This window comes from Cyprinus carpio, chromosome B23 (genome assembly GCF_018340385.1).
Source record: "Cyprinus carpio isolate SPL01 chromosome B23, ASM1834038v1, whole genome shotgun sequence".
Classification (NCBI taxonomy): Eukaryota; Metazoa; Chordata; class Actinopteri; order Cypriniformes; family Cyprinidae; genus Cyprinus; species Cyprinus carpio.
Window position 1 is genome coordinate 6,591,611 of NC_056619.1, and position 23,240 is coordinate 6,614,850.

A 23,240-nucleotide genomic window follows, 5' to 3' on the forward strand; every position below is an offset into this window, starting at 1 on the left:
TCCAGTTCAAATAAAGGTAATGCACCTGGATGTTTTACCTTTATTTTGTAATTGTCATTATTCTCAATGGCTATTTTCATCAGATTCTGATTAATGCAATAGAGTATCTTTATTTATCATTATCAGTTAAATGCTTTACAGCAAGTACTTCCAAGAAAATTAATAAATGCTTTACAGTTTATATAATTAAATCATTCATTTTTTAGCAATAAGAAGTTTTTCTGCATTACATTAATGCAAATGAGGAAGAAATGTAATGCAAAGAATTCAAAATGAATACTGATGGTGCTAAAATAGGCAGTGTTTCTCTAAAACAATAAATGATTGTAGTTTTTGCTATTTTGTGAAATTTGTGAAATATGACCTTGACCAGTTCTCCACAGGTTTTTTGAGATTCAGCCAATAATGTTATAGTGCTTCAGTGTTTGCTAGATTTGTTTTCAGTTCTTGGGAACAGATGATTATAAGTGTTACCTAATTTGAATGATACGAATGTGATAACAGTTTCTCTGAAAACATGAGTAGAATTTAAATTTTATGTTAGATTTCCATCTGTCGCATAATCCTTTTATTAAATTATAATTCAACCTAAACCATCTCATAATCTCATAAACCTATCACATCCGGTCCACTATGTGTAATTAAATATGACAGAATCACTCTGAAAATTAAATGACAACTGCGCTGTCATCAAGTGTGTTTGGGGGACATTTTGAGTAACCTGCAAAATGGCACCTTTAACATTTATCTGTAACACCATTGTCTCTAAGTATGTGTTTTCTAATGCAATTCCAAATTAAGTAGTGTATTTCATAATTTTTTTCATTTTGCATTTGCAATGATAATCATTATGGTTTGTTGTGGCACTTTAGAGGAAGCTCAGCCAATGAAGAGGAGAAATGCATCCAGAGTTTTCCATTTACAGTCCATATTCATTTCTATGAGCTTAACAGTGCCTTTCACTCAGATGGGCTGAACCTGTTGTTGCAGGCATGCTGTCATACGGGTTTTATATCGAGTGGAATTGATTTCCTTGTATTATTGGTGAATGTTGTCTTGATTCGAATGAAATATATTTTCATAGACCTATCAAGACAAGACAAAAAAAAAAATATCACTTTCTCAGATTCAACATTTCCCTAAGGAAAGTTTAGAGAAATTAAGAATTTTCTTTGAGGAAAAACACCCTAAAACGTGATAAAGACATTCATTTTTGAAACATTTTGCTTAATAAGTGAGAAGATACAACAGTTTGTTGGAAAGAGAATCAGGGAGCTATGAGACAAGGTCTCACTGTGTTATACAAGTTGTTTTGCAAATTCTTGTGAATCTTGGCGAGCTGTTTCCCAAGACATGCTGGATATAAACACATATTTTAATTGTGTTTTTGATGTTATAACTGCTGCTATTTTATACTTACCTGAAGTTATATCATTTTAGTATGAAAAGGTAGTGCGTTAATAGGTGCAGGAAGATATTAAAACTGTCATTGTTAATCTGACATTTATTTACACATTTTGCCTCTATAATAATGGTTCTGAACATGAACATCGGTGGTGTGCTACAGAATCAATTGTACATTTAAATCCTTTTGTTCTATAATTAGAATCTAATGAGAATATTCAAAGCCTTCGAAAATATTAATAAGGAATCTTCAGGAACTTGAATATCATGTGCTTAGCCTGACAACTGATAATAGTTGGTTGTAAATTTATGACTGTACTGTAAGTAAGTAACATAAAGCCATTTACTGTGGTAATAATTGTGTACTGTATGTATTAAAATTATACATTGTGTAATTATTGCAGTGTTTGACCTGAAATGCACATCCCGGTGATATGAATCATAGACTGCTGGTGTGGTCACTTCAAAACTTTTCAATACAGTAATTATTAAATACTTGCATTTATTAGCTGAAGCAGTAATTTCATTCTTTTATGTTAGACATGACATGTCCCTTTACTGATATAAATGCAATTTTTTTTTTTTTTTTTTTTTTTTTTGGCAGGACAGCAAAGACTTTGCCTGTGTGCATAAAATTATTCAAATTGCATTTTCAGTAAAATATGGAAATCATCCTGCAGTGTGACTGTCCTCTACATGAACTGCAAAATACAGAAACCTATTAAAATGAATAACGTGAATAGAAGTTCAATTAAAAGATATTGGCATTATCTAATTGGAGTGTATTATCACAAATGACTAGTCATGGATTAACACATTACCTAAAAAAATTAACTTGTGCCATGACTGTCCTAATCTTATAAAGTAGCATTTAAAATGAACAATGTAGATACAGAAGCTGAAAGATGGCTTTAAAATGGTGACTTAGCATTTTTCCGATAACCTGCTTTCATGTATTTAATCACACTGGTGTTTTACATTAGACGGCTGATACTGTAGTCAGAAAGTGTGTCGAGAAGTTATCTGGCGGTCAGGTCTTCGAGGTCCCCCACCTCTCTGAAAACCCCTCTTCCTCATTCACTGTTATATAAGATGCCCTCATTACCGGCAATAACAGGCTTGACTTTCACTGTAACATGAGCAGCTCCTCTTTTTCTCTTTCATCACAGACAGATCATAGCCATGCTTCCCTTCTCCTCTCACGTTGGTGCTTTGCTGTTTAATCACCCACTATATCCTCATCCACTATTCCCTACACTACTCCACTAATATGTGAATAAAATGTGTATCCATGCAGAATTCATTCGGTGAGATGCTCACAGGGTATAGTTCTTAAGCCGTTTATAGTGTAAATCAGTTATACACTCATTGTTGAGTGCACTTGATAATGTCCACTATAGTTTCAGACACCACTACACATGTCTCCCCCCTCAAATACTACACTGAAAGGGTTTAGGGGCAATTCTGTGCACAGCCCGGTTTTTTTTTTTTTTTTTTTTTTTTTTGAGTGTAAAATAAACATTTGGATGTATCCTATGGAATCATTTAACTACCACAGTTTTCTAACTTCTCTTATGAAAAGAAGTGGGCTTAACTGTATGAAATATGCACTTGTCCTGTACTTTAAATATTAAATGTATATAATAAAAAAAAAACTGAATATTAAATAAATAGCAATTAAATAAGTGTACTTGTGTACAGATGTGTACTTCACCCAAAAGCCAGGATTTTTTTTTTTGTTTTTTTTTAAACATAACTCCGATTGAAAGTCATATACAACTGGCTTGAGGGTGAGTAAATCATGGGGTAATTTAAATTTTTGGTTGAACTATCCTTTTAAGTGACACATTTTCTACTCCTAATAATCTTTTGTCATGCTTTACAAAACTACACAAGTTTTGATGTGTTGACAACACATGTAAAGTATTTAATTATAATTTTAACTCTAGTGTAATATCTGATATTGCAAATAAAGTTAAAAAATTTTGGAAGCACTAAATTGCTAATTTATTGATACAGGTTTGAGATTACTAATATACTTAAACACATGACATAAGTTTCAATAGAAATGACATTAAAAGTATATTTTAGTTTTACCATAAATGCTTAGTGCATTTAGAAGCAAAGTTTATCCATAAATGACAGATTTATGAAATTACATATAAAAAAGTGGGTCAAAAACACTCTTAAGTTCAGTTAATTGCACTTAATATAGATTTTAACTATTATAGCCTACATTTAATTTTAATATAAAATAACATACATTAAAATGAGGAGAGAAATGTATTACCACTCTTCGAGAGTACAAACTACACAAAGATCGACTCTGTGACTTTGACTGGTTTTATCTCCAGTCATAATGGCTGTAGTGATCTGACAGAAGCCTCAAGAGGGATCACTGAAGTATAGGTAACACTAGCCCAAACGCTAAAAGGTAAGAGAAACAATGGCCACTGTCCACAGTAAAGACTGCACCGTGTTGAATGAAGGCATGAAATGTGACAAGGTACTTCAGTGAAAGAAACAGAGCTGTGAGCAGGAGACGCAGACGATGAGAGAAGCTGTCAGTGCTTTCTGCTGTTATTCATGAACCTGAAAGCAGCTCTGTATAAGTATAATCATGATATTCATGTCTATTACATAACAAACTGGCTGTTACAAGGTCTTAGGAATGGTGCGTGACTGCGTTTGTGAGGAGTTAGTTCTTGTTTTTCATTTAACAGGATGACACGACACCTGCCTCCTACATTCTCACACACAAAACCAATGCAATATTTATGTACAGTAAACAGAGCAAACTAAGTGACCCCATTTACACTTCATACTGGTTGCCAAGGTCAAATTTAACACTGGTTAAGCACGAAATATAATTCACAAAACTAAAAACAGTTAGACTGGTCAACAGGATAATGTTTTTGAAGAACTGCAATATAATGCGTTGCTTAAAGGTGAAGTGAAATGTCTGTGCTGGTAAAAAGCACCTCCAAAACTCATGAGTGTTTCACAGCTAAATAATTTCACAAAAGTATGTATCTTTAAAATGCAAAGTACAGTTTCACATACCTTCACCTGCCTTTAGCAGATGTTGTCCCTGCTAATGGCTGATTGTAGAATACGTTATTTAAAGGGGCATTTATTTATGTATTTTTAATTTATTTTTATGTTGTTTTATGCATGCAGTCGCCTTGAACCTTTACTGACACCTGGTGGTGTGAATGCAACATCACATAAGAGCTCAATGATGTCTTTGTAATTTTCCCGGTCACACATGAGTCATTTATCTCATATGACACATGATATAACTATATACTGTAGTCTTCATACTGATGATACCTTTAGTCACCTTATAGCCTATCTATATAAATATATTTGTACATATTTTACATGCGCTGCCATTAAAAGGCTTGAGATCAGTATTATTTTTATTATTATTATTATTTGAAAGAATTTAGCAAGGATGCATTAAATAAATCAGAACTGACAGTAAACACATTCATATTTCAAATAAATTCTGTTATTTTTATTCATTAAAGAATCTTGAAAGAGAAAAAAGCACAACTGTTTTCAACATTGACAATGATAAAAAGTAATAATAAAAAAATGTTTCTTGAGCAGCAAATAATTATAAATAAAACATAAATCCTCTAGACAACAGGAATGCAACTACTCAGTATGCCATGTCTTCATTCACGTGTGCTTCTCTGTGTGTACGTGCATGCCACACATACTTGCAAAGAACAGATGTCAACACATGCCTGAGTGTAAACGTAAATATATTTTAGATGTACAGTATTTTAACAACTCAGTGTCACTAGGTTATAGACGTAGCTGCTCTTCTTATGGCTGACATAAATCACTGGAGTAGAAATAATTCATGATGCACAAAAACAGATATTGTGTGTAATACAAACTTTTTAAAAAACGTTTTTAGGCTTATTATGATGTTTATATCAGCTGTTTGGACTCTCATTTTGACGGCACCCATTCACTGCAGAGCATCCACTGGTGAGCAACTGATGCAATGCTACATTTCTCCAAATCTGTTCTGATGACAAAACAAACTAATCTATATTGAATCTATGTCGAACAATCTGCATTATATGTATTCTAAGAGGTATTAACATCATTGCGATATAAATCAATTATTGCTAGCTGTATGTGTGGACATATTTCTGTAAACATTTGAGGAGCTGAACTGGGCTCTATATGATGTATGGCTCACATGTGGAGGAGGCTGCTCTGTTTATTTCTGTCCCACAAACACAATGCAGTACGGTAGATCTGTACCGCTGACAGCTTGTTCTCACCACATGCTTCAAAGGCTTTTTTTCTCAGCAAGGAAAGACTTTCTGCCCAAGCTTAATGCTTAGTTTGGAATGAATGTGTTTAATTTAGTTGGGAGATTTGGTGTTGTAATCCAGGTCTTGGCAAAACGGAAGATTCTTTAGATTAAAGAGGAATACATTTGTTGTGGGTGATTTGGAAGCAATTTAATTTTAGCTCTTCAAAAATGTTACTTTTACAATTCTGTAAACAGTCTGTGTAATACTTTAACATGATTTTTTTTTTTTTTTATAAAAGAATATTTTTCCCTCTTAAAGAAATTAAAACTTTTATTCATTCAGATTAAATATTAATGCATTTATTAAATATTAATGAATTACATTATATATATTATAATATATATTATATGATTATTTTTTAATCAAATAAATGCAGCCTTTGCCAAAAAAAACTCATTCTGCTGATTGTTTGTTTTATGTTTGTTTTTTCTGGATGGAAAAATGTGATTTTAATGTGTGTGTTTTTTGTGGATTCATAAATGAAATCCACCAAATGAGGCCACCATTTTTTTAATTATTTTTTTTATTTATTTTTTTTTTTTTATATTATGTGAGAGAATGTGTGTTCTTTTTGTGTAAATATATATTTTATTTTATTTTATAGTATTTTTTTGGGTGTTGTGTATATGTGTTTTATATATTTTTTATTGTGTTATTTTAGTTGTTCAACTTTAATTGCAGCACTAATGATTGATGTGATAATTTAAACTATTTTATATATAAAATATGTTTTGGACACGTTTTGATGCAAACCCTATAGGCCTACATGAAGTATATTTGCATAGAATTAATGTAACTGTTGGTTTAAAATCATTATAAGAGAGAAATTATTGTGGTGAGTTATTGCTGATAAAAGAAGCCAATAGTAGTCAGAAAACACTGTGATTTTTATATTTTTTTATGTGGACATTGTGCATTTCAACATGCCTAGACACGCCAATGCAGAACGATGTTTGTCTTTATTCTTGTCTTTTCACAACTGAGTCCCTGTGTGCTGTTGACTCCGGTGTTCTGCCTTACACAGAGTGACGTTTGTGCAAAGACTGCTGGTTTTGGCCTCCTACACTAGGTCTGCTTCTCTAACCAGATACACCGAGCCAAAAATAACCAAGACCTTCCTTTGCAAGAAACTAAACCATCTCAATGCACTAGTCTGTGCAGATACACCTAACTTTCCATCAAAGAGACTCGTTAAAGATGGAGTGAACTCATGAAAGTTTAACGAGTCAGGAAAAAATCCTCCGAAACATCCGAGCTGGCACTAAACCAGCCTTCGAAAATCAGTCACACTAAATTCTTGTGGAAAAGGTGCATTAAAAAAGTAATGATTAAGTCATCATGACAAGGAATACACAGATGAATGAGTTCAAATAAACAGTAAAAGATTATGATATAATATAATATAATATAATATAATATAATATAATATAATATAATATAATATAATATAATATAATATAATATAATATAATATAATTAATATGTGACCCTGGACCACAAAACCAGACATAAGGATCGATTTTTTATTTTTTTTTAATTGAGATTTAAAGATCATCTGAAAGCTAAATAAATAAGCTTGCCATTGATGTATGGTTTGTTAGGATAGGACAATATTTGACAACTATTTGAAAATCTGGAATCTGAATGTGCAAAAAAAATCTAAATATTGAGAAAATAGCCTTTAAAATTGTCCAAATGAATTCTTAACACTGCATATTACTAGTTTTGATATATTTATGGTAGGAACCCTTTGAAATATTTTCATGAAACATGATCTTTACTTAATATCCTAATGATCTTTGGCATGAAAGAAAAATCTATCATTTTGACCCATACAATGTGTTGTTGGCTATTAGTACAAATATAGCGACTTAAGACTGCTTTTGTGCTCTAGGGTCACAAATATGCAATGCGTTATTCACTGGTTTTATTGTAGGCCTTTTACTTTTCATGGTATCATTCAGAATTAAATTAAATTAAATTAAATTAAATTAAATTAAATTAAATTAAATTAACTTAAATTAAATTAAATTAAATTAAACTTTTTTTTTTTTTTTTATTTTTTTTTTTTTTTTTTTTTTTTAATTTAATTTAATGTATGAGTGAATTGTCTTAGGGTATTTTTATGGTGTAATTTTATGCTGGAATTATGTTCAGTTGTTATTGAGGATTTTCCTTTCCCAAAATAATCTCCTCAAAACACATCATTATGAATTAAAATGGCAAGGATTGTCTAAAAATGTATTTTTGTTATCCCGGCCTTATTCCTAGAAAAACTGGCTTCCATGGCCAAAGAGCTGTGCATCATTTCCAGCATTTTACAATGAGCTGGAATAGAACTATAAATCTGTCTAATGGATTTATGTGAAGGAAAATGTAAGATTTTCAGAAAAAAAAAAAGAAAGCACACCCCTCACCTCACCCCACCTTCAACTTAACCATCAGTGTGGCATAAACAGATCATATGAAAACACACAAGAGATACATGTACAAGTTCACCATATGAATTCACAATGCAATTTTCTAAAACGTAAAATTGCTATGAGATTGTGTTGGCAACCAGGGTTATTATCATTAACTAAACTAAAGGTAAAACTATGCATAAAAACATTGTTGCTTTAAACAAATTAAACTGAAACAAACAAACAAACAATAAAACCCCTTAAACTTCGTTTATTTCAGCTATTTCAACATTTCAACGTTTCTCATTTTCATTGATGAAAATTATTTTTCATTGATTTTATTGATGATCATTTTAATAGTTTAACTTGAAGTACAAAAATAACTAAAACTAATAACTAAAATTTAATAATAATAAATAATAATAATAATAACATAAAACAACAATGAAAAAATAATAATAATTAATAATAAATAAATTTTAGTAATAATTTATAATTATTGTAGTAGATGTTTTTATTAAGATAGGAAAGAAGTTGTTTTTATAAAGATAGGACAACATTCATAATATACAATGACAGGTTTATTAGACAGCTAAATTACCTAAAAATGACAAAAGCACAAAACAAAATTACTTAAACTTTAACTAACAAACAAAATAAAATCGAATTCAAATATTAACAAAAACAATCACTGTTGTGAACTGTGGTCTTCACTCACTGACATACTATTCACCTGAACTAAAAGAATATTATGAGGCTTCGGGGGGTTCCAGTAAATGAGGCCTGTGTGAGATTGATTACTGTCTGTAAAGAACAGCAAGATTTTGGCCATGACTCTGGACTTGTGGACTTTGACTTGTTGACTGGTCACTGGACGCAATGCGATACACAGAGATTGTGATCAAGCAGACAAGAGACCCGGCTGAAATTCTTCTGCTAAACTTAGTCTCTCCACATTAATCTTTAAAGACACCTGACTTACAGTCCCACATCAAAAGAATCAAACTCATGATGATGGTGGAAAAATTATATTATATTATATTATATTATATTATATTATATTATATTATATTATATTATATTATATTATATTATATTATATTATTATACTTTTTTTTTTTGTACTCCTGTACTTTGGGTTTGTGAGTATTGCGGTACAGTAGTTCTTGTTTTTGGTTGTTTGGTCTGTGTGTTTGAGGCTTCTGTGTATTTTAGTTCAATGTTAATTGTGGGTTTTGTTTATATTATTATACTCCACTGAGAGACGCTTCTAGAAAGCAGGTACACTCATGTGCTTTTAATAGTGTTTGACGCTTCTAGAAAGCAGGTACACTCATGTGCTTTTTTTTGTGTTTGTATGATTCTATTACCTTTTGTGGATTTTAATGTCTTATTTTAAGTCTATTGTTATTATAGTTTTTACTTTTTTTTGTTTTTTTTTTATTTTTTTTTTAGTTTTTATATTTTTGCTTCCATTTTATTTTTGTTGAAGTTTTTTTTATTACAATGCTATGGGAACACCTCGTCGTGACCCGTGTCCTGAAGCAGAACAAATGAAAAAAAACAACAACGCGTTGGCGGCGACAGTCTGAGCCTCTGACTCACTACCGGGTGCGACTATAAAACATCGGGGACAAAACGTCATTCTCCTCTGCGTCTCATGGGACTGTTTTGTTTAGCGTGCATCTGAAGAAACCGGTAAGGAGCGCTCTCGTTCCTCTTTCTATTCAGGCGACTACTAGCAAGGCGTTTAGACAAAAAATGCAGGCGTGTCGGCGTTATTTGACAGCCTGATGACACACACGATCTTTACGTGATTTGTTTGGGTAAAGACACACGATTGTCTTGAGGAGGCAAATCTGCGTGGCATTGCCGAGGCATTTTTTTTCAAGAAAAAAACTCCGCTCCCTCGTTCGTCTCTGCTTTCCGAAAAAAAAGAGAGAAAAAGGCAGGCCATCTGCTTTCCCGCGGTTCAGGAACCGCCGTTGCTGAGGCAATCGGAGGAGAATGAGCTCGTGAGAATTTCAGGTGGATCTGCTGAATGTGTTTATACAGGGGGACTTATCCCTATCGCGTCAAAAATGGCGGCGGATAAGAGGCATCCGGGAGGATGATGTTTATATCTTTAACCACTTTCTGATACTGAGGTTAGTGCTAGCTGGGTTTTTACCCTGAAAAGCAGGAGATAAGGATGGTGCTAGAGGCTGAGCCCTCTCAATTCTCCTGCTCTGCGTATGTTAAGCTGGTTTGGAGTTATTCTATCGTGCCCTCGATGAGGCCGTTATCTTTCCGAACATAGCTCCTCCAGCTGTGACGTTCCTTCCATTTCTTGATCTTACAGAGTATCGAAAGGAAATGAAAGAGGGACGTTTTCTTCCTTCTCGCATCTCATCGGTTGCAGCATAAGACGACATCGAGGCGATGCCGAAAAACGCCTAAGAGATGATGCCCCCTGCAGAAATAGCTTTCTTTGCGGGGGAGACTCGCTCTTCTTATCTCCCTCCTTGCCATCTAAGCCCCTTCAAGCAATGCATATTGCTTAAAATATAACGCAGCAGCAGGTTGTGACTTTATTACAAATATTCAAGCATTGAGTTGCTAAGCGAGCCTTAAAATTAAAAATTTTTCCCTGATCCTTAGCCGAGCGGTGGCTGCCGCAACACCACAGCCTCTCTGCCAGGCTACCAAGCCGGCCGCCTCTGCCAAGTGCAGGGATCTTGGTGGCGGAGCGGAGAGACATCTGTGGATGAACCTGGCAGAACATCCGGAAGAAAGAAAATTTCTCGATGCTCATTCGCCTTCTGACTTTTCGGTTATTTTTGTTACGGTGATCGGAGAAGTTTTGGAGACGAAGGTCTCGCTGCTTTCCAGATCCTTCGTGCCACGAAGGTCAGGTGCTGAGCCCGTAGGGGTCCTGGCCTGTTTTGAGGATCCAAAGACGGGCACAGAATTTGTCGCTACTCACTCTTCCCTCGCCCCAACTGCGGGCACAGGGTAAGAGGAATTGTGGGTCACAAGGGGGTAAGCAAGAAACCTAAGGGATTTAGATCCACGATGCCCGCGTCTTGTTTAGTCAGAACAGTTACACGAGGTTTGTATCTACTCGTTTCCCTTTAGGGTTTTGTTTTCTGCTTTTATAGTCCCATTCCCTAATTCCCTCCCTTGCACCACAGCTACCTCTCCACAATCGAGGTGGTAGGTGGAAACCTCTACCGCATAACATCTCCTATGCTGGAACGATATTTTTTTGTCCTATGTTCATCGCAAACCCTGAGAGGTCCGGTACTAAAAAGGAGGCGCCCCTTGAGCAGGGGCTCCAGCGCAGGAGGGTGGGAGTTTAAAAGGAACCCCTTTTAATACTTATGTGTAAATTCCTGGTGGTTTATGTCTACTAATAAAAGTTTGCAAGTGCTTCAGTTTACAGTGTTTACTAAACACATCGTCAGCAACAGCCATTTCATGTCCGGTAATTAGCGGCTGAGATCAAGGGTTCTGCGGGAGCCTCCTTATCATCAGGCCTTGCAAGGAATTTTTCATGGAATGACCGCCAGGTTCCACCCTGAGGGGTCTATGGCCGCTTAGGTGCTTATCCGAGAGGGAAGTGAAGGTTTTAGTTTGCTTCTTGTATATGCTAGCCTTTGCCCCTAGCTAGAGGTTTTATAAAATTGAGCTTGCCCTCCCGTGCGGTTCAGCGCCTCTGCGATGCTTATGGAAACTTTTAGGTACACACGCTAAGCTCTGTGTAACTTCTGAAAACCACATGGTGTTCAGTGTGCCTTTTAAAACAGCGCACTTTCTAAAAATCCAATATTGGTATTTGTCAAGACTCGTGCGCACTTTCTGAAATCCTGTATGGTAAGGGTTGACGCGCTCCGCCCGTCGCTTTCCTTTCTTGAGATGGATTAACTTGGTTCCTTGGGCTCCATTCAGCCAGTGTGTATTTATACATTAAGATCGCTTGCATACACATGAGGGGATGCGATTTCGTGGTAGTTTAGCAGCGCGTCACCTTTGTTCCAATAAGGTCCTCCTAAGCTGCTACTCTGGATCAGGGTTCTCCTCTCATATGAGACTGATTTCACTGTTTTTCCCAGGAAGCGCTCCAGCCATATTTCCACAGATGGAGTGCTGAACTCTCAAACTACCTTTTTTGCGAACACATTCAATATATGAGCTGCATTCGATCAGCGTGCCCCGAGAGCCCTTCTTAAAACAGTATTTGAAAATCCATGATTGGTAGTTGTACATGAAGTCTTTGCACACTTCTGAAAATCCCACACTGTGGTAAGTTCCGCACTGCTAGTTCTGCGTTCTTTCTAAATCATATGGTGAGGGCTTTCGCGCGGTTGCTTCGTGCCCTTTCTTGAGTTGGTAAAAGCCCCATTTCATCTTGGGCGCCACTCCACCCATGTATCCTCGGATACCTATCTAACAGGGTGTTGCTACTGGAGTCTGTTGAACAGCTCCTTCAGCAAGCTTTTGCGGAAGCAAGCTGTAGCCCCTGTGTGACAGGCAAGACTTAGTATAAAATGCTAGGGTTCCTAGCCGTATCCCTTTTTAAGGAATCTTCCTGGATCCAAGCCTTTAGCTCTAACCACCGGGCCGAGGCCCTAACAATTAAGTTGGGTAGGTAGCTTAGGCCTTTGGCCTAAGGGTATTGTCACAGACACAGCCGTCTAAACGTCCCCGGGGGCAACTCCCATGGAAATGGTAGAGTTGTTACTTAGTGTTCGTCCATGATTCTGGCCTGCACTCCCCTCAGCATGGCGGCGTGGGTATACTGTTCCCCATAGCGACCCCTAGAGGACGCAGTTCGAAGTTCCCTTGAAAGTGGAACGTCTCAGGTTACGAATGTAACCATGGTTCCCTGAGTAGGGAACGAGACACTGCGTCCTCTAGACTCCCTGCCATGCTTCGGACGCAAGCTTCAGACGAGAGAGTGAATGACGTGTTTTCCCCCGATGCCTGTTTTTTATAGTCGCACCGGTAGTGACGTCAGAGGCTGTCGCCGGCCAACTTGTTGTTTTTTTCATTCATTTGTAGGCTCGACACGGCGTCACGACGAGGTGTTCCCCATAGCGACCCCTAGAGGACGCAGTGTCTCGTTCCCTACTCAGGGAACCATGGTTACATTCGTAACCTGAGACGTTTTGTTGTGTGTTTTTGTCATTTTTAGTAGTTTTTGTTTTTTAATCAATGTTTTTATTATTATTAATTTTTTTTTCAGTTTTAGATTTATTTATTATAGTACTCAAGCTGAGAAATGAGAAATCTTACCTTGGAACCTAGCTGAAATGGAAGTTTTTATTTTATTTTCTCCTGTAAGTTTTGAGAAAATGGGTGAATTTTTGTTTAAACTGTACACATTTAGAAATAACAACTTTATTTATTTATTTAAATTTTTTTTTTGCTTTTGTTTGTTTCTTAATCAAATCCAACTTTTTTTGGTTCCCTATACTGTAATAGATATAATCTTAAAAAAAAAAAAAAAAACACAGCCTGTCTCTGCAAATCAGAAAACCCACACTGTGCATTTTAAAACAGCCAAGAAAGAAATATTAAAAATATATTAAATATTACTTTGATGTTATTTATATTGATGCATTGCATTCTGGGATGCAAAACCTGAGAAGTGTGCTCCGCTGTATGCCTCACATTTCAAGTTTTCCATGCATACAGAAAATTTGAAGAGTATACATTACACTTCAATAACTGTAAGTAAAACAAAGATTATTGGAGCATAATTTACAAATGTAAAAAATACTATTTCAGTCTTTCTACTTCAAAATACCGCATTTAATTCAATGTGATACTTAATTATTTGTCAAATTTACTAACAATTTCTGAGTAAAAATTGTTTCTACACCAGTTCAGTGCGCTACAGAAATGGTATGCTATTCCAAGCACAGCCTCGCATGAGAGTGTGAACATGTGAAATAGAGTGAAGTCAGTATTTTTGAATTCTTCACTTCTGCTTACCTGTTCTCATTCTCAACCATCAGAGCCCATCTGAGGACAGAGACGGTCACGAGTCATGGCTACTTAACATTTTATAGCTCTCCACTTTGGCACTCTTTCTTCACATGACAACCGTCCATGTGTTTTGCTCTTCTAACTGTACATCTCTCTCTCTCTCTCTGTGTGTGTGTGTGTGTGTGTGTGTGTGTGTATGTGTGTGTGTGTGTGTGTGCCGTCCGTCTGATTCCACTGTGTGTGTGCAGTCCCAGATATCTTCCACACCTTCCCAATCACTACAGTTCAATAGCTTTCTATTGTAATCTCTGCTTCCTAACAACAGTACGGGAGACGCCAAGCTCATGCCACACGAACCCAAACTCAGTCCAAAACCTAAGCAGGCATCACTGTTTCAGTTATAGACAAAAAGACTGTCCCTAAATTATAGTGCCAACTAAAACGGATTCCCCATAGATTCCCTGGTATGCCTGAATTATTAGTATTCATAAAACAGCAGGCAAAAGATATCTGAATAACTAAATAAAATAAATTATGGAAATAATATGCGATCTGATTGCTGCATGTTATTTACAATTAAATGTATTGTAGTTTAAGTTTATATCAAATGCAGATAGTGCTTTTTGACCCACTGAAGTAGGACTGAAATACAGCTTTATAAGTAATTTAATAATTATTTCTATTGTCTTTTAAAATGTACTGCCAGTGAATGGGTGCCGTCAGAATGAGAGTCCGTACAGTAATCCAAGTATTTCACACGGCTCCAGTGTATTGCGAATCATTTGTAAGAAACAAATACATCATGATGATGTTTCAAACTGTTTCTTCTGGCTAAAACACAAGTCTATAATCCATAATAATGCTTCCTCCAATGAAAAAGTCGTCTGATCTGAATCAGGAGAGAAATATGCACAGATCAAACACTGTTTACAAGGGAAAACAGTCTTAAACAAATGTGTGGGTGGATTTTGATGTGAGAGGATGACAGCAGATGAACTTTTTCACTGGATTATGGATTTATAATATTTTGGCCAGATGTGATGGTTTAAAGTTGGCTAAAACATCTTCATGATGGGTTTGTTTCTTACAAACACACAGCTTTTCACTAGACGTTAACTGGTGGACTGGAGTTATCGTAATGTTTTTATCAGCTGTTTGGACTCTCATTCTGACGGCACCCATTCACTGCAGAGCATACAATGATGAGCAACTGATGCAATGCTACATTTCTCCAAATCTGATGAAGAAACAAACTCATCTACATCTTTGATGGCTTGAGGGTGAGTACATTTTCAGCGGATTTAGATTTTTGGCTGCACTATTCCTTTAAGTGTCCAAAAACATTACTTTTAATTTACACTTAAGTGTTTTTTAAAGTATACCATTTCCATTATAACGCTCTGAACGATCTGTTTAAGGAAACACTACAAATCTCATGATCAACTGTCAACTAGATTTATGCATGTAATTGTTTACTGATTTAAATACAGAAGGCAGGGGGTCCCCTTTAGCTCCCTGGCTGACCAACATCAAGCAAATCTAACATTAGTGTTAACCTACTTCTGAATAATGAAACTACTGGAATTGAGTTAAACTCATGTGAATTATTCACTTGGGTGACTTAGAGGTAACATGGTGTTTCCTGACCTATATCTGCTTGAGAGATGCCAAAAAGACACGGGATCTCACGATAAGCCCTATTTTGACTTGCATATGGTCTCTTAAGGGAATTTAAGTTGAATATCTGCTCTACCACAGTCTTTGTAAGCACAGGTTATGTTTCTCCAGCCAGATTGGATTCTGCTGTGATAGGCCTCTGCAGTCATCAAGTTGTCAAGTGTTGTGATGCTATCGGAATGGAACGGAATAAGTAAATAAGGTGTCCGACAGTTTGTCAATTTAAAGGATGGTCAGGAACTAACCAAGCCTAGTCTGATGAATAGACCCGATTGCACTGTAAATATTTCATTGATTATTTACAATTAGGTTTAGAGAGGATTTTGAAGCAGGCAGTGTGATACCGAGCTCACGGACACGTCTAGAGCCCGTGATGATGGAGATGTTTGTTCATCTTGAGCAGGAACAGAATGAAATAACCAACTATTTCATAAAAGGCATGTTGTAGAGAGAAATTAGAGAAGCTTTATATGAAAACGCGTGGAAAGTCATGCGATAACACGTCCCACGTGCTTTTTGCAATGCAAATGTGTTTCTTTTCATTGAGAAAATGATTTCATTTTTTTCGAAAGCAAAAAATACTTGGAGATTTACAATCAACGCTCAATGAAAACCAAACTTTTTCAATAATCTAATACAGGTGAACAAAGATGCATTTAAGTCCAAGCAACAGGAGAGAGAGAGAGAGAGAGAGAGAGAGAGAGAGAGAGAGAGAGAGAGAGAGAGAGAGAGAGAGAGAGAGACCATGTGAGGCTTTTCTATTCAGAATGTAAAGAAAATTAAATTTGAATTAATAGCGCCATCATGTGGAGAAGTCTACAACTACATCATTGTGGCACATGTAGTGTGCTAATTGTTTTCTAATGTCTACAAAAAAAAAAAAATGTAGTGTATATATATATATATATATATATATATATATATATATATATATATATATATATATAGCAGATGTGCCACTACATTCTTATCCAGTTGCAATTCTATGTTTCAACCGCTTCTACAATCCTGTAATAATTATTCACGAGGTTAATGAATATTCATGAAGTGGGCGGTCCATGAAGTCACGTGATTCTGTCGCGCTCGTGAACCGCGGCCAGGGAAGTTTTTTTCCGTTACTTCTACTTTTATAATGTGAAGTTTAACTTAGAATAACGCTTTTCGATCTCTACAGCCGAGAGGTGGTCTACGTCCATAGAGGTGAGGTTTAATTCAGCTCTACTGAACTAACACTGTAGCGACACGTGTAATAAACAGGACACGAAATGAGTAGAAGACAGCGTATCCAAATGTAATGTTTATGTGCACAACTAAAGGGAGATTCTGAAGGTTAATCCTGCGTCTCAAAATATACGTGCTGCCTACTTAGACGAGCATTTTTAAAAACCATTACCGTGGATAACGATGTCTAAAATACCTTAGTATTGAAGAAGGCAGCTTTGGAGACACAGCCGTGACCTGCTGTAACGTTACCCTTTTGAATCATGGCAGGATAATTGTGTAGCACTTTGTTTTACACTTCTGTTCCTCATATGTACATACTACGTACTTATTATAGTAACGTTCATTTACAATAACTAGGCACTAACCCAAAACCTAACTCTACCCCATGTAGTACTGTAAAATAAAGTGCAACCGGTAAGTATGAAGTCAAAAATACCCCATTATTTAAAACGTCTTTAACCAACTCTTCTATTTTAGTGGATATGTGTAAAAAAATAATAATAAAAAAAAGATTTTTTTATTTTATTAAAACTATGGCAGTATGGTAGTTATTAATAAGTCATGGATATGTTCGAGTGTTTCTTTGGAAACATCTGCTAAAGCCTTGATCGTTTCTCTTTGCTGTGTTTTGATCTGTGTCAATGAAGAGCTTGGGGTGAGATATTAAAATTGAGCAAATATGTCAATATGGAATAGAATTAGTTTAACTGTGTGTGTTTGGGAAGCATAAAATGCTATAAAAGCTTGGTTCTTCTCACAGTATTACTCTTTTTCTCATTTTTTTATTTATTGTGGATTGTGGAGTTGTAAGATGTTGATTCTTGTTTCTCTTAGCTGTTGGTTTCTGATGTGGGGTGTGCTAAATGTCTGTTGGAGACGTATGTCAAGCGGAGCCTCAGCCTGAATGAAGGATGCAGGAAACATCAGCTAAATAAACACAAATGGCTTAAACCAGACAGGCAGTCCAGACGGGCGTCCAGTGACACCTCCACCCAGCGTTTGAGAGTAGAGAGGCTCCTGAAGACCAGCGAGTGCCCTGAATGCACAACACCAGAACTTGTCACTAGGAGAAAGAGCACCAAAGCACCAAACAGAACCAAATCATTCTTCAGAGGCTTTCTCCACCTCTTCTCTAAGAAGAAGACCGAGCCCAAAGTGAAAGATGAGCGAGTTACAGAAACAGACTCTGGACAACATATGATAGAACGGGGGCTTCGCTCTTCTCAGAAAGGCTCATCTGGCCTCAGTGTGAGGAAAAAACACTCTCTGAGAAGGATCTTCTTTAGCAATCAAAATGATGAGAAAAGAGAGTCCCTGCAAAAGGACTCCTCTCGTGTTCGTGGAGGCGTGGAGGGGCTTTCAGACGGTAAGTCTTGAAGTCGACGGGCCAGACGGTTTTAATAGCCCCGTGGATAAAAACAAGTGAACTTGTCTGGCAAATTCATAGTTCTGCCACTAATGACCGTCGTATGAAGAATTAACCACTTAAGGCCCGTTCACACCAAGGGTGATAACTGTAACGCTAACTACAAAGTTTAATGAGTGAATTACTTTGAGCTTTAATTCTTTAATTAATTCTGAAAGCAGGGAAGTGCATGTTACATCTGTCATGATAATGACTTTAGAACGATTTTTTTTCTAACTAATGAACAGTAGAAGCATTGACAGCCAGTCAGATACTAGATATCTTTAAAGAGCTTGAGTATTTCAAGCGGCAGAAAAGAAAAAAGCAACGCAAGCTTATAATAAACAGAATGTTATGCGTTGATGTGACTATTAAAGGGATACTCCACCCCAAAATGAAAATTTTGTCATTAATCACTTACCCCCATGTTGTTCCAAACCTGTAAAAGCTTCGTTCGTCTTCTGCCTTTCCTAACTGTTATTTATTTGGCAGTCTATGGGACAGTCACAGGCCTCCAGGTTTTCATCTAAAATATCTTAAATTGTGTTCTGAAGACGAACTGAGCTTTTACGGGTTTGGAAAGACATGGGGGTAAGTGATTAATGACAAAATTTTCATTTTGGGGTGGAGTATCCCTTTAATATAATTACTGTTATAGTTATCATTTTTGGAGTGAACAGGCCATTATTCTGGCTTAAGTTAACTTATCTTAAGTGACATTTAGGAAGCAGGTAAAGTTCTGTTCACACCAAGACTAATGTTTGGTAAGGAATATTTTTCGCTAAAGATTCAGTTTGAATAGAGACACTTTTCATTCCATTGACTGACTATTGAGTGGAAACATAAGCAACGTAAGCTCATATGAATTTCGCTGTGCTCCAAAAGTCAGGTCTGGTGAACTCAGAACTGTGAATTCACATCATGAATTTAATGAAACCTGAGAGCTTTCTGTCTGTCCACTAAAAGTCCAGGTAACCAGAAAATGTTATGGAGTCATAAAATGAATCAATTTTTTAAAGAAACACAACCAAAGTCTTATCAGTTTGGGATGACAGAGCCGCTGCTGCGACCAAATTCCCTGGACATGCTCACATATGCAATCTTTGATCATATTCCAAAGTAGAATTCATTTTAAAGTAGCAAAAGATAGATTTTGACCTATGACCATTACTGTAGTGAATAGCAGAAGAAGAAGCTGGAACTGGCTCTCTTGTATGTTCATTTAAATTTGGTGTAGTCTGAAAACCTAATAGTAATTACAAAGATCTGAACCTGTAAATAACTTTTGACTTCCTTCTTTGTGACAAGTGGGTGTGAGAAATGGAAGTGCTGCGCTTTGTGTACTGGGGTATTTCCACTTTTCTGTAACCACCACCTACTCCCAGGGAGAGAATTTGCATGTTTATTCTGCCCGTACCGTATGCCATTTTCACACATTGGTCTGAACAAACAGATCACGTGACAAAATTGTCATTTTTGTGACTTCTTTGTGTGTGTGAACAGGCCTGTACACTGAAATGTTAATGTATGAAATGAGAAAACCGTGCAGTGTCCGAGAGAGCTCAGTGCGTTGCAACTTCAGAAAACACATGCAAATAGAAAAAGCACCAACACATAAAGAAAACTGATGTGTGTTGTCAAACTGATGTTTTCTTTTCTTTCATTTTTTTCTGTTTGCATGTGTTTTTTTATTTGCAGCACATTGAGCTCTCTCGTTCACCGACTTCTGCATTTGTGCGAAAAGGCCTGTACTCTTAAATCTTAACGTATCATTAGTCCAAACAACTGTGTATGTGAATCTTTCCTTGTTTGTAGTGAGCGTGGACTCTGATAATACATACTTTGAGAAGGTGTCAGAAGAACTGGAGTTGATTGTGAAGGAGATTCAGTTCAGTCCAAAAGAAGATGCTCCGCTTCTCTCTTCTGCTTCTGCAAGAGACTGCAGCTCTTCAGGTGACACTCTCCATTAAATCTGACTAGCAGGAAACGTATAAAAACCACAGAATATCCTAGGGGATGTTGCTTTCTTTATTTACTTTTCAAAGCTTATTTATATTTAAGCTTCATATTGCAAATGTTGACATGCGTGTGTCCTCAGGTGATGACACTACAGAGAGGATTACCAGCCTGCTGAAGCAACATGGGGATATTATTGATCAGAAAGTAAGCATTTTAACCCTGATTCATTTCATTTTAAGAATTATAATTTAAATGTTTTTTTTTTTTTTTTAATTATTCCTTTGACATAATGTCTAATTATCTAATGTATGCCAAATTAATTTTAAGAAAGGAATCATTTAATTATCACATTTTATTACATGGCTTTTTAGGATACTTTATTCTGAGTGGTCAATTGTAGTATTTCTATTTTGCATATTGATGAATAAACCATTCAGGCAGCAAACTTTCATACATGGCATGGTTTTAGGTTCAACACAGCCTATTTTTTTGCCACATGTAGTACAATATGAAGAAAAAAAAAGACCTGAATTCACATAACCAGCAATAAATGCTGCTTATTTTCTTCCTAGATAAGCAGGAACAAGAGTGTCCAAGACTTCCTCCAGAAACTGTCTTACAGCTCCTTCCAGCAGCTGGCTGATCGCTACATAGCGCAGATCCCCAGTCCTCTTCCCCAGACCACAGACGCCTCCCCTGAGCTGGTCAGACTCGCCTTCACCCTGGACTTTACCGCCAAAGTGGCTGGATTGTGCAGCCAGACAGTCGGTCGGATCATGGGGTTTGGTAACCAGTACCTTCAGGATTCCTTCACACAAATGTGTGCAGCCCACAGACAGGTAATAAAAGGGCAAAGGTGTAATTGTTGGAAGTAAAGTATTAGGCCACAGTTGGGTCTTGTTTTATGTTACTAAAATGCACACTTTGTTTCTTTTTGAGTCTGTTTGAGCTCTTAAAAACCAAAGATGATTTTTTTTACCCATGTAAGTCAATTAAAAGGTTCATGGTGTATTCTTTTATTATTTAATTTTACCTTAGGTTCAGTTATAATGTTAGTAAAGATTGTCATGATCAAAACTTCTCAGATTTTCACCCCCTCTGGTCCCTAGCCTTAAATAGTCCGTATTTTTTTTTGTGTGTAAACTGAGAAAAAGTTGCTGATGGTTTTTAATCATCCTGTTCTTTAATGTCTGCATTATAATGTGACAGAGTCATAAAACAATTCATGCTGAAATGTGTTGCAAAACAGGGATCTTGGGTCTCATTCACTAATAATCGTGTGGATTCCTAATTCACAACATCTATGTACGTACACAAATATGCTCTTAACCTTGTTCTAATGTTAATGATTTTGGAGCATTCTGAATGAACAAACGCATGTCTGAGGTCAGTCATTTGCATATTTTTTAATCACGTAGGACATGATGGAAATAGTTCTCAAATTGTAGGCCTCTCGCTCTGGTTGGATATATATAGCTGTCACCACTAGCTGATGTTCAGGGCCACCTATGCATTTAAACACACCCAGATCTTCATAAGAGGCCTTTCCACACAATCTTTCCTTTACAGCCTTTCGTCACTCTAAGCAAACATATGAGGCTTTCTAAAGAAACGCTCTCATCTGAGACAAGTGTAGCAGGATTCAAACAATGGCGAGTGTGTTATCCTTAAAACCAGTTTAAAAACACAACAAACACTTTTAATACACACCCAGACTACAGACGTATTATTAGTCACCAGTACATATGCATATTTGAGTTTTTATGCAGAGGAACCTCGCAGCTCAAGCCATAATGCAGGTTTTTTTTTTTTTTTTTTTTTTTTTTTTTTTTACACTTTGTGTATTTGGTGAAATTTAATTAGCCATTTAAAAATATATATGCATAAAATTTAATCTATAAGGCCACCCAGAGTATGTGATTTTTTTTTTTTTAAGTACATTGTACTATAAAAAGCTATTGGTGAATCATCATGTGTTTGTGAAAACATTTGCACAAATGTGTGTTTGCACAGTGTGAACTGTTTACAAATTGCTCATTTGCAGAAGGATATGCAGAGCAGCAGGTGCTACACACCACCAGAAACAGCACAAGATTTGGCAGACATTTCTGCATTATTAATAGATTATGGTGAATTAAAGCACAGTGACTGGGCCAAGTTTCTGTTCACCAAATGGGTTAATGTGTGCATTTATGCTAATGCATGTTATGTCTGTGACAGGAAAATTTTGCAGAAGCATTGGTTGTTTTTGTAGCTCGTTTACAATAGATGCTTATTTTTCCACTGGGGAGGAAGTTGTTTTGAAATTTAAGGTTTTTCATTATAACTCAAACTTTTAGTTTTTAAGTACGTTAGATATTAAGTTCCAGTTGTTTCCTGATTTTGTTTCCTATTTCTTGTAAATGGTTTTAAACTGTTTATTGTAAGTGGTTTGTTCTGATATCATGTTTTTCATTTCCTGCTAGGTGCCAGAAGATTTGGAAGAACAGAGTACAAGTGATACAGACTGACTGTGAAGTCAAAAACGACAAAAAAAAAAAAAGATAAAAAGTGCAATAGAGTTAACTCAGGGGGGGGGGGAAACTGATGTATTTGTAGCTGCTTTTGTGAATAAGCCAAATTTAGTAGTTTGTTTATACTATAAGTTTACAGTGACTGACTGTGAAAATTACAACAGTTGAACCTGATACTAAAACTGTGAATAATATTTGTTTTTTTTACACCAAATTAGCATATTCTACTGATTTCTGAATGATAATGTGACATTGAAGACTGAGTAATGACTGCTTATTTTAAATTATAATTGAGCTATTTTAAAATGTATTAAAATAGAAAAAAGTTCTGTTAAATTGT

At 36.0% G+C, this 23,240-nt stretch overlaps 1 protein-coding gene across 1 annotated transcript; it reads left to right on the forward strand.

Moving 5' to 3' along the window:
- Positions 1-10,340: 10,340 nt before the first annotated feature.
- On the forward strand, positions 10,341-23,094 carry LOC109062292. The gene is made up of 8 exons (XM_042751356.1): positions 10,341-10,381; positions 10,790-11,143; positions 16,974-17,004; positions 17,858-18,389; positions 20,244-20,381; positions 20,527-20,591; positions 20,960-21,226; positions 22,853-23,094. Exons 1-8 carry the CDS (start codon positions 10,341-10,343, stop codon positions 22,895-22,897), a joined length of 1,473 nt encoding a protein of 490 aa, XP_042607290.1. The 3' UTR covers positions 22,898-23,094.
- Positions 23,095-23,240: the final 146 nt, after the last annotated feature.

What these genes read in the sequence shown, in the direction of transcription:
- LOC109062292 (XM_042751356.1), top strand. Translation starts at nt 10,341, where the DNA reads ATGGTGCTAGAGGCTGAGCCCTCTCAATTCTCCTGCTCTGC. An exon ending in TCTACGTCCATAGAGGTGAG is followed by an intron (nt 17,005 to 17,857) that starts GTTTAATTCAGC and finishes TGTTTCTCTTAG; the next exon opens with CTGTTGGTTTCTGATGTGGG. An exon ending in TGTGTGCAGCCCACAGACAG is followed by an intron (nt 21,227 to 22,852) that starts GTAATAAAAGGG and finishes ATTTCCTGCTAG; the next exon opens with GTGCCAGAAGATTTGGAAGA.